General features: G+C 43.6%; 1 protein-coding gene across 1 annotated transcript in view; it reads left to right on the top strand.

The window, feature by feature from the left end:
• Positions 1-3,283: 3,283 nt before the first annotated feature.
• SEC24A (SEC24 homolog A, COPII component) overlaps positions 3,284-12,374 on the top strand; it is a 44,197-nt gene continuing 35,106 nt past the window's right edge. The window contains exon 1 of the mRNA XM_090064586.1: positions 3,284-3,428. Within this exon, the coding sequence (XP_089920712.1) occupies positions 3,377-3,428 (52 nt within the window). The 5' untranslated portion in view covers positions 3,284-3,376. The remainder of the gene's footprint in view (positions 3,429-12,374) is intronic.

Raw genomic sequence — 12,374 nt, 5'->3', positions numbered from 1 at the left:
AAATACCTGGAAAAATTTTTCTTAGCGAGCTTTTGGGTTTAAAAACCCTTTGTCAGGCTGAGGAAGCATCTGCAGTTGGTAATAAAAGAGATCAGATTCACCCAAAGAAACCTTTCTGCCTTTGTCCTTAGACCCCCATGGCTACAACCAACACCCTTGTCCTATATGAGCATTTGTGGGTGGAAGAAAAAATGTGGTGAGAATTAGGTTTTCTTGAACAGCTTTTCCATTAATTCCTCTGTGGATTTAAGGCCAAACATCATTTTGTAATACATGGTGTTGTTCTTTTTCAGTTTCTGTCAATCAATGGAATGGAAATGTTCAATAGGATATAATGGCTACACCAAAAAAAAAATGTATGTGAAGAAGGATCAATACAGAATTTCTACCCTATTCATCCAGTCTCTAACAATACCAAAGTTAGAAATTTGGCACAGCTGCATACTGTTTTTTCTACTTGGAAATCAGGTACTAGGTAGGATAGGTAGCACCCAAAATCAGGACATATGTTTGCTATTGCTGCTGATCATCTCAGAGTATGATATACACAGATAAACTTCCTTTGTGGAGGATTGATTCACAAACATCTTAAATCGCCGCAATCACATTGGGTTATAAAGTTAATTGTATCACATACAAAGTCATGGCCAAATGAAAAAAATGGAATTTCACTGTATTTAAAGGCTTGTGTCTATAAAAAAGCAATGATCATATTTTAATATGCATTGTTATAATATTGCAAGGACTTAATCCATCAATACTAATGGAAATCAGAAAGGATGTATCCCAAAGGACCTATCCAATGTATTAGTGATGAAAGAGAGAATTTATGATAAGGTAAGACACAGCCCTTCTTCCTCATTTAGAAATTGTTGGAGGATATTCTTGCAGATTTTACACAAAAAAACCCCCAGTTTTCATTCTTATGTACCTGACAGTTACCAATTAAGGTATATTCATTTCTAGACTTGCACAAATCATCCTGAGCCTCCATTAGGTACATCTATAGCTTGCTGCAGAAATAAAAAAAACCATAACAGAAGAAAAACAATCCAGTATTAATAACTGTTTTTTTAAACCTGACATAAGTGCTATTTTAGTCAATTGAAAGACTGCAATTGACTTCAGAATTTAACTGGGGTCTTACAACCCTGTTAGAACAATACTGGCTTCTCAGTTATGCTACCCCACAATGAGCAATTGACGGATACATTCATGGCATTGGTTATCTGACGTGGAAACTATTTTTATTTTTTTAATTTGGGAAATGTTAAGATTTAGGTGTTATTGTGAAAGGTTTTGTTCCAGAAGACTTAAGTATTTTTGTTCCAGAAGACTTTTGTTGATGACTTACATATTTTATGAGGAGTTTTATGTTTGTTTACAGCATAATTAGGTAAATAATGTGACCTGCAGACTGGCTAATTGCATAGATGTCTTTCTTAATATATATATCACTTTGTAAATAGTCCTTTGTTGCAATGATGATCCTTGAATCCTAACACCTCCCCCCCCATTTTGTGCAAGTTGGATAATTGCACAGATACGCATTCCAGAGTGCCCTGATCGTGAGGAGTAGAGTTTCCCAAAGGAGTGTGACCCCACCTGGAAGCTGTCCAGTGACTCATGTGAAATTAGCTCAGGTTATTTGCCAGTAAACAACTGTCTCTACCAGAGAGAGCAATCAAAGCACTTGTCACCCTGGTTGGCAGTCCAAGGACTGAATCAGCCCCTGGAACTAAATTATATCCATTTGCTAATCTCCAGTCAGTCCTTATGAGACTTTAAAAATTAATCAGTTCAATATACTGCACTATGCAATGCTGGAAAAGAACAGGGTGAGAAATGTGATTATTTGAAGAGTAAATAGGTGTAAAAAACAGTAAGAATAAAGAAGCCTCTTACATCTACTGTTGTCAACTCTCATGTCATTCTTAAAGTCTATGCTTCAGGAATGTGAGAAACTTAGCTCTTTCTTTTATATATGAGAGCTGTTCAAGAAGTATTGAGTATTGACTGATGGGGCCATATCAAGTGAATATGGAGGCTGCGGCATTTGTGGGATATGGCAGGACTGTTTTTTTTTTTCTTCCCTCAACTAAAGAAAACCTTAAAAGGAAGAAGACTGTGGGATGCGGAAACCATAAAACAAAAAATGTGACGGAGCAACTAGCCATTCCACATATTGCTGATCAGAGGTGCTTCCAACAATGACAGAAACACTGGGAGAAGTGCACGGCTGCAGGAAGAGCATACTTCAAAGGAGATATAAGCCGAAACCCCTGTAAATAAAATATTGCATTTTCTACAGCATCCATCTTGATACTTTTTGAACAGCCCTCATATATACTCTTGACTCTTCTGCGTTCATGAAAACATCGCTATTCCATCTTGTATGTTGTTGCCGACGCTCATGATTTCTAGCATTGTTCTTGAAGTCTACGCTTCAGGTATATGTAGATGTCTCTTTCTCTCTCATGATTTTTGGTGGTGTTCTTAAATTCAACTTAAATTCAATGATATGCTTTGGGAACGTGAAAAACTTAGCTTTTCTTTTATATATAATACAAGAAATGAGATATATATAAAAATAAAAGAAAAGCTAAGCTTTTCATATTCCCAAAGTATAGACTTTAAGAACAATGCCAAAAATCATGAGAGTCGGCAACAACGTATGAGATGGAACGGGGACGTTTTCACGAAAGTAGAAGATCACCGTTGTAGAAAATAAGTGGTTGGCCCAGAAGCAGCCCACGTGAAACACAACATGAAGGAATAGTTGATTAAAATTTGGGTCAAGTTCAGCTGTTTTTGGTGTGCGATTCCCCTTTTCTTCTTCCGCTTTCTCCTTCCGGGGCCGGCCACGCTGTCGGCACGCGTCCCTCTGGGATGGACGCCGTACCAAGCCTTGTCGTTTTTGCCGTGGGAACTGTGGCAGGTAAAATGAGAGGTTTTGCGTCATGGCATCATGCATCAACAAAGGAAAAAAATTCTCCTGTGGCTCTGGCTGTGTTGCAGGCCATTGACTTGGCCATGAGCATGACTGAGCGTCAGAGGCCTGGGGCTTAGCTGGAGTCCCTGCTTTCTCCCTGCCAGTGTTTCCTGCCCCAGTCCCAGCTGCAGGCAGGCTTCCTTCCTCCCCTCTCCCCAGCCTTGTCCCCCAGCACACCGGACCCTGGGGCTACTGGGCCGCGTCCCCTTTAAGAGCCAAGCCCCGGGGCCATTCCAGCCCTGCCCAGTGCCGCAGAGCTTCTGGTCCCGGAAGTGCCACGTGTACGGAGTGCGCCTGCGCGGCGCAGTGGTTCCTTCCGGTGCCCCCCCTGCCGTCTCTCCCGTCCTCCGGCACTCGGCGCTGGGGCTGGGAGCAGCGGGCGCCATGGCCCAGCCCGGCCGAGCCCACGGCGCCGGGCAGCAGGCCTACAGCAACGGTGAGGCGGCGCCGCTGGGGCCCGCGGGGCTGGGGTTGGACTCCTTGGCGGGGCAGGCTCTGGGCTGTTTGGGGACAGGCCGCGTGGCGTGGGGGCCGTGCCAGGCGTGGGGAGACCCCCGGCTGGGCTTGCCTGATGGGGCAGCGCTTCATAGGGTGGGGGGGAAGGGCTGTAGTGCCCTGGGAAGGTGGAGGATACAAGGCTCCCCGCTTCCTGTCCAAAAGGTAGCTCCCAAATTCACGGGAGCCTCCCCAAGCCCTGCTCCGTGCCCCCTCCCCCCAAAATATCTCCAGTTTTGAGTAATGAGAAGTCATGTCCCTACCGGCCCCTGCACCGAGGGGGCCTTATAGAGTGCCTGGGTGGCTCAGGCCCACGGTCTCCCCCCCCCCGTGGGTCCAGAGTACTGTACCAGTAGTCAAGATGGGACCCTCTCGTTTGCAAGCTGCTCATTATCACTGACGTTAATTGATGGATATTCTCCCAGGGTTCATCATTTCAGTTCAGTTTGGACAACCCGTCCTATGTTATCAGCTGCTGGTGGTGTTTACTTGAATATGAGATGTCACTGGGGTCGTATAGCCATGCTTCTAACAAAAAGCGTAGTTTCATGTTTTAATGTTACTTTCTGAAGGGCCCTAAAATAGGAACTGCTTCTCTGGTGTGTTTTTTTTTTTTTAACAATCTCTGTTTCTGGTGGCTGGCCTCTACTTGGCCTCTAGCGTTTTCTTCTCTGGAAGCTGCTTTCAGCCGACATAGGGGAAACTCCAATGCCGAGTGAGTCATGGGTTTGATTGAGAGCAGCTGAGTGCTGGTCGGTTGCTTTCCACTGGTTAAAATCTCAGCAGGTGGTCATACGCGGAGGCGCTGGCCCTTTGGAATCGAGTGTACATGTGGCACCATGATGATTGCTTGCAGGGGGAGGATCCGGAAAGTGAAGTCTGCTCAAGTGTAGTTTGATCTTGGGTTTTATGCAAAAGTAGCATTCTTCCCCACAAGGAGCACAGTGACTTGGGAGAGCCTGGTCTCTTTGGAGAGATGGGTGTCACATGTTTTAAGATGAGAGGCAAGGATTTCTTAGGGTGAGATGTTTTATTGGACCAGCTGTGTAGTTGTCGAACTTTATCCTGCCTATGTAGTTGGTCCGATACAAGATCTCGCTCTGAGAAATCTTTGCCCCTTGCATAATTTCTGGACCATCGTGGCTACGAAATCACTCTTGCAGCATCTCTCGTCTTATGATGTGATAGCGCAACAGGTGGTACAGGCCAAGTTAAAACCGTTCTTATCCTGAACCAGAAGAGAAAAATCAAGCAAGAAGAGCCTTTGCTCTTCTCTTTAATTATTGTGTAAATAAAAAGGCGATGCATTTTGTGCAGGTGTTTCATAGCTATGCATGAACACCGATGTCTCTTAAGTTTTTCCTTTCTTATAGACTTGGATCTTGGCTGTTCGAGTCGCACCTCTTTCCTACTTCTTCATGAACCAGTTCTGTTTTGTTACTTTTTTAATATCGCTGCCAGAGTTGACACTTGATAAATGGCTGTTGAACATATCTGTAGTGCTAAGCGTGTGTAAAGTGCCTAATAGGGTCTCTGTTCTGAAGAGCTTGCCATCTCAATAGAGGAGCAATAGACAAAGAGTAGAGGAGTGCCAGCTAGCAGAGTGTGTTGTGGCTTTTGTACTGATGTTGCTTTCACTAGGAATGTGCTTAGAGGGCACAAGATACCTGTCCTAAGGAAATATTTGAAGAAAACAGTTGGCTATTTGTGTGTTAGGCAAATAGAAGGACATAAAGGCAGCTATGCAAATACTTGAATTGCTTTAGTTTTACTGAGGTAAGTATGGAAGATAGCACTTTGGTCACTATTACTTAGATGTAGAAAATGTAGTATTGGTAGGAACAATTACTATTTAAGCATTGACAGTGTTCTCACTGTTTTTGAAACGGATGGAAAAGAAGCCCTACAAATTTTTTTTTTTTCCCCGCCTCTGCTACTATGTTCCAGTGTGCATAATGATCTGAGTAGTTCATGAAGGAAGCTGGCAAGTAACTTTGTTCATAGACACTATTTCTGCTTCCTGACAACTTCTTGCACCCCCTCCCCTTGCTTCAGCAGGTAGCTTACTGGGCGTTACACTGTAAATGGTTACAGCAGCACTGCGTTGCTCTTTTCTAAACTATGTTGGGTTGGGTTAGTAACTCTTGATACTAAGTCAGGTAGGCAGATAAGATTGACATTGATCTGCTTGTGTGGGTATCTGGAGAAGAAAGAGAGCTGAATATTTGTAAGGAAATGTTAATACATTCATTAGCTTTGCCTGTAAGTGTCCTGCTGTGATCACAGCAACACAAAATTGTCAGAAGTTTCAGAAGTATTTGGGTTTTCTGTTCAGTCCACCAGGTGCTGTGTGGCACCAGATCTAGCTGCACCAATTCTATCTTTAGGTACTTAAGTGTTTCTCATGTTAGTGATCTGAGGGGGGTCAGCTTTCGAATGCATTTATCCTCACCGCACTTCTGTGTTATCCCTGCTGTACTACATTGCTTCAGTTTCAGTTCTGTACAAGTCACTCGTCCAAGGTCAGACAGGAAGTCTGGTGGAGCAGGGAGTAGAGTTTGGGTGCTGGAAGAGCTACGCTAGCACCCTAATCCTTGGACTCTTGTCCTTTATTTTCTTGCCAGGAAATGCCCTTTGCTTCCATCCCAGTACTCCATATTGTTATGCAGTACTGTAGTTTGTAAGAGACTTTCAGCCATGAGTACATTTACTGTTGGATTTTTCGGTTTGTTTGTTTTTTTTAATACTCTATACATCAGTGGTTCTCAACCTTTATGAACTTAAGGAACTCCTCAAACTACTCAAGGCACCCCTGGAACAATACCAGCTCTTAGTTTTGACTCGTTTCTCGACTATGAAAAAATAATAGAGCAGTACTTCTGCTGCAAAAAACTCATAAAGACCACAACAGGTCTGAATGTGTTTGGTAGTATAGATGCTCTTTTAAAATCTCTGCATTTAAGTTGTGAATTATTTGTAGGTGTTTGCGTAACTAACAGTTGCATAATGCCTCTAAAAAGATCTCATGTAAACCCAGGGTACTTTGGGACCCTGGTTGAGAATCACTGGTGTAGGGGTGGCCTCACTCTTTTCCTTCCTTCCTGGCAGGGGAAAAAGCAGTGTTTCTCCATCTAAGTACAGAAGGCATGCAGGTAGTCACAGCAGGGCAAGGAGATCTAAAAATTACTCCCTTGCCACAGCAGAATGGCAAGTTTGGAGGGATTTGGGGAAAAAGCCATATTTCAGTTAAAATGACAGAGCCCTGTGGACTCTGCTTATATAAGTTGTCGGTGGACTTCACTGGTCTGGCTTATGTTTGATTCACATTTTTCAAGGTTATTTTTGCAACCAGAACTGACCATTATATATGCATATAATATATGTAATGTCATATATATCCCCTAAATGTCTTTCCCCTAAATGAGGTTAACAGTGTGGAATTTACAACATCCAGTAAAATAGTCCTCTGATTCTGCTTGGGCATTTGGGTACTGCCAGAATACATGCAACAAAAGATATATGTTTTATTTTTCAGTCAAAATAGTCTCTTATTGTTTCACCTGAAAATAATTTATATAAGTCTAGCATGCACAATGCTGCAGTTGGGCTAAAGTCAGAGTGCCACCTACAAGTGCCAAAGCCAAGGCTGTAACTGAACTCCAACTAGCTTCAAGCATCAAGGACAACAAAAAGTCCTTTTTTCAGATATGTGGGGAGCCAGAGGAAAAGCAAGGGCAACGTTGGGCCCCTGCTAAACCAGATGGGGCAACTGACAACTGATGCCCAGGAAAAAGCCAACCTATTAAATAGGTACTTTGCGTCAGTCTTTCATCAGTCACACGGGACGCCCATGCCTGCTATGGGACAGGGAGATCCGGGGGATGGGGATCCCCTACCCTCCATCAATGCTGACCTCGTGAAGGAACACCTTGAGAAGCTGGATACCTTCAAGTCAGCTGGCCCTGACAACCTGCACCCCAGGGTACTCAAGGAGCTGGCGAGCGTCATAGCCCAGCCCCTGGCACGGATCTTTGAAAACTCCTGGCGCTCTGGTGTAGTGCCCGAAGACTGGAAGAAGGCCAATGTGGTGCCGATCTTCAAGAAAGGGAGGAGAGTGGATCCGGCTAACTACAGGCCCATTAGCCTGACTTCTATCCTGGGGAAGATCTTAGAAAAGTTTATTAAGGAGGCCATCCTTGAGGGACTGGCCCAGGCTAACATCCTAAGGGATAGCCAGCACGGGTTTGTTGCAGGTAGGTCTTGTTTGACCAATCTCATTTCCTTCTATGACCAGGTGACCTATCACCTGGACAAGGGAGAAGAGATTGATGTCATATATCTTGACTTCAAAAAAGCTTTTGACTTGGTATCCCATGATCACCTCTTGGCTAAACTGGCCAGTTGTGGCCTTGGCTCCACCACGATCCGCTGGCTGGGAAACTGGCTCTGTGGTCGGACCCAGAGGGTTGTAATCGATGGCATTCACTCATCGTGGTGCCCTGTGACCAGTGGGGTCCCTCAAGGCTCTGTCCTGGGACCCATCCTGTTCAACATCTTCATTAATGATGTGGACATTGGAGTCAGGAGTGGACTGGCCAAGTTCTCCGATGACACCAAACTTTGGGGCAAAGCATCCATGCCAGAAGATAGGCGGGTGATCCAGACTGACCTGGACAAGCTCAGCAAATGGGCGGACGAGAACCTGATGGTGTTTAACACCGAAAAATGCAAGGTTCTCCACCTTGGGAGGAAAAACCTGCAGCCTCCTTATAGGCTCGGCAGTGCTACGTTGGATAGCACTACAGAAGAAAGAGACTTGGGGGTCATCGTTGACCACAAGATGAACATGAGCCTCCAATGCGATGCTGCGGCTAGTAAAGCGACCAAAACGCTGGCTTGCATCCATAGATGCTTCTCGAGCAAATCCCGGGACGTCATTCTCCCCTTGTACTCGGCCTTGGTGAGGCCGCAGCTGGAGTACTGCGTCCAGTTTTGGGCTCCACAATTCCAAAAGGATGTGGAGAAGCTTGAGAGAGTCCAGAGGAGAGCCACGCGCATGATCAGGGGTCAGGAAAACAGACCTTACGATGACAGGCTGAGAGCCATAGGACTCTTTAGCCTGGAAAAGCGCAGGCTCAGGGGTGATCTGATGGCCACCTATAAGTTTCTCAGGGGTGACCACCAAGATCTGGGGGAACGTCTGTTCACCAGAGCGCCCCAAGGGATGACGAGGTCGAACGGTCACAAACTCCTGCAAGACCGTTTCAGGCTGGACATAAGGAAGAATTTCTTTACTGTCTGAGCCCCCAAGGTCTGGAACAGTCTGCCAGCGGAGGTGGTTCAAGCACCTACATTGAACACCTTCAAGAGTAAATTGGATGCTTATCTTGCTGGGATCCTATGACCCCAGCTGACTTCCTGCCCTTTGGGCAGGGGGCTGGACTCGATCTCCTGAGGTCCCTTCCAGCCCTAATGTCTATGAAATCTATGAAAGTGCAATAAATGAACTGTGTCATTTTAAATTTATGGTTTATGGGTTTTTTGGTTTTGGGGGTTTTTTTGGCACTGGTTCTGCTGTCTGTAGAAGGCTGTTTAACTTCTGCATCACGCTATATTCGTAGATTTTAAAATACAAGTTTTTTAAAGAAGTTTGCAAGTTAATTATTTAGATATTGTAGTTCTAGATCTTGGGGGACTGTGTTAAAGGTGGATACTGAAATAGGCTACTGGCCTGTGTCTGCTGTAAGGAAGTGTACAGCCAGCCCTGGGAAGGCAAATGGGATTTGTGTACAGCCAGCCCTGGGAAAGTAACTGTATTTAACCATTAGCAAACTTGGGGATGGAGGACTGGGTAAAATCATAGGTAGAGAATAAGAAAACTGGCATCTGGCCCATATTATGCAGGCAGGGGAGAGTGAGGTTACCAGAACAAAAAAACCTTGCTGGTATATTTAATTAAGATGCTGATATCCTAGTAATCTGTGGCTTGAAGCTGAATATTGTCTTGATAGGGAAAGTGTCAGTTAGGGTAGATGGGCTACCATAACTAGGTTCTTCAGTGCTTTGTAATGTTTTACCCATTTCTGTTTTAACTATGAACTCTAGCTGGACATCTGAAAAAACAGTCTGAAATTCAAGTGCGGTGTTTCAATTGATTAACCAATTCAGTGTAATCTTTAATGATATTTTATTTTGTAACTTCTTTCTCGAGAGAGCATTTAAGAGTCTGGATAGATGAAAGGTGTTCAGAATATCTGGTTTGAATAACATTTTCTTACCAGTGGCTGTGGACCTCTAGGCTTTACTACTTGTAAATTCCAAGGTTCAAAAATTCCTTGTTCTCACGGGGTTGAAAAGAACCACTGTCCAGTGATGTACCTTTTCAAACCCATTCACAAGCAGTCAGAGGCAGGGTTCATCACCAGAATAAATCAGGAGTTGATCGGCTAAATCATTTTTCATGGTTGATAAAATGGTCAAAATGAACAATTCAATTTGTAAGTGCAACTCTTTCTAGCTGCTGTGTTTCAAATGCTTTCTGAACTGTTGAAATAATCTGCCACCTGGATTTTGGTGCTCCTGGGGATAGTCAACACTGGGCTACTTACACACGCCTAGTTACAGTCCTCACTACAGATGCAATGAGGGTGCTTTGATTGCATCTTCTCAGAAATCACTTGTGGTTTGAGGTGGTGGGTGATGTTTGGCTGATTTTGTTTGAGCATCTGAGCTAGTTTTGTGGGTTTGTTTTTTCTTTCTTTTTAAACCATGAAATGTTTTAACAGCTGCTTTCATCAGTCAGAAATGACGTGGTACAGTGTCTTTGTGAAAACTGAATTCCTTCCTCTAGAAATCTTGCCTCTATTGTGTGATAGTGTAAAGCTCAAGAATACTTGAAGCTGTGGAAAATGTATTGTTAGGTACATAGACCTCTTCCTGATCAATGCTGCAGAACGCATACAATGCATATTTTTGTCTTATTTACAGTATTCGTAGTGAATGTTGCTCATAAGATACAGCTGCAGAAAGAGATTTCCTAACAACAATTCATGTAGTTGCATAGTTTTCTTTTATAAAGATACAATTGATTTTTAAAACAAATGGATTGCAAATGTCAGTTAATGTAGCAAATAAACCCAGAGGAGAACACTGTGTGTTACAGTAATCTAGGGAGTTCATTGTTTTTAAAAAAAACAATACAAAACAGTTACTTTGAAAATCTTTTAATTGCTGTTCATAACCAAATATTTGTTTAGATCTAAAATACAGATTTTTGGAGCCGCTCGGGTCAGAGAGAAACAAATGTGTGAAGCACATTCCAAGTTATTTATGGTTAATCTTTGCCCCTTGTTATGAAATTGTTTGGTTAACACAGGGGTTCTCAAACTTTGTGATACTGCGACTGAATGCTCGCTGGCCGTGGCGGGGGGCAGAGAGCTCGCACGCGGCAGCTGCCGCTACCATCCACCGCTCCATGCTGTCACGGCGCACTGCTTCCCCGTGCCGCTGCATGCACCTCCTGGGAAGTTTGCCGCCTCCTTTAAAGTTGCCTGGGTGGTTGCAACCCGCAGTCTGAGAACCCCTGGGTTAACTGCAAGCACTGTGCTGGCCAGGGGGAGTTCAGTTTGTGGAGGAATTACTGATGTTAGACCCTTCCTGATTTTTTTGCATTAAAATCACAGTTTTACAACTTAAGTCTTTCTCTTATGTTGTTAAACTTTTCAGGTTTTCGCTTCCTCTTTTTCTTCTGTTTTTCACCCCCTCTTGCAGTCATTGAAAAATTTGTCACCTCAGATTTTTAAAAGACTTGTTACCTCAGTTATAACTGTTTTGTTATATTATCCTATGTGTTTCCTGCATTTTCATCGTGTTTGTGGCTGCTGTAGTATCTGCAGATACTACAATGTGGGGACATTTATCAGATTTTCAAGCATTTGAATATTGTGGTGTTTTATGTTTTGAAAAGAAGATCTTTGTTGACACAGGGACTGACTCCCTACTTAAAGGTAGGGTATCAGTATAAGTCATGGAAGAATTGAGAATATTTGGCCATTTCTGTGTATCCTGTCGCTAAGGGTTCTTCAGAGGAGTTAGGAAACATTGAATTGTTCATTATTTTCCTTTTTAACTGCAACAGTGGGATTCCAGTTCAGTGCCTTCTGAACCTATTTACTTGAAACATTTTTTACGAGACTCGGAGGATTGACAGTTTTATTATGTTTTATAAAAGCAGTGCTTGCTTTAAAAATGCTGTATAGTTACTGCTTTAAATGGACGCATGAAATACTATGATTTTGTGTGCGTTTAGAATGGCACAATGTGACCAAGAGCTGCCAGTAGAACTTCTGAGGAAGTGTCAATTGTTTCTAGACAAATACTCACGAAGACTTTTGAGATGAGATCTTTTTCACTGATCCAAATACATTGAAGATTGCATTTGGAGAAGCATCCTGTCTGACGTCAGGGCGATGATGATTACTGTCTATGACACCTAATGTGCCTAACCTGGCTTTTCAGTGATGTTTTTTCCACGTTCTAAAAATAGTGTAATTATTTATTCTGCTTAAAATATAGGAAACTGATAATGCTCTGGGAATATAAATTCTCAAAGGAGTTAATGATCTTTCTATTCCAGTGAATCCAAATCAGCTTGGCTGTATCAGCAGGCCTTGCCTATACTAAAGGTCTGGTGGGAGGCAGTATCTCCCAGTGTTAAAGTGCCATGGCTTGTGTGCCCTGCTCAGGAGCTGTGCTGCCAGAGCAGGAAGGCACCAACTGCTGAAGGCACCATGGCAGCCAGGGAAAGATGTAGGTGGGTCTGCTCCTGCTTCTGCCAGGGATTTGTACAGAAGCCTTGCTCTAGTTGGCAGAGATGAAGTAATTCTGC

Source organism: Crocodylus siamensis, chromosome 10 (assembly GCF_052110815.1).
Source record: "Crocodylus siamensis isolate JL-2025a chromosome 10, ASM5211081v1, whole genome shotgun sequence".
In the NCBI taxonomy this organism is placed as follows: Eukaryota; Metazoa; Chordata; order Crocodylia; family Crocodylidae; genus Crocodylus; species Crocodylus siamensis.
The sequence above is the reverse complement of the archived record's forward strand: the minus strand, read 5'-3'. Positions and strand labels throughout refer to the sequence as shown.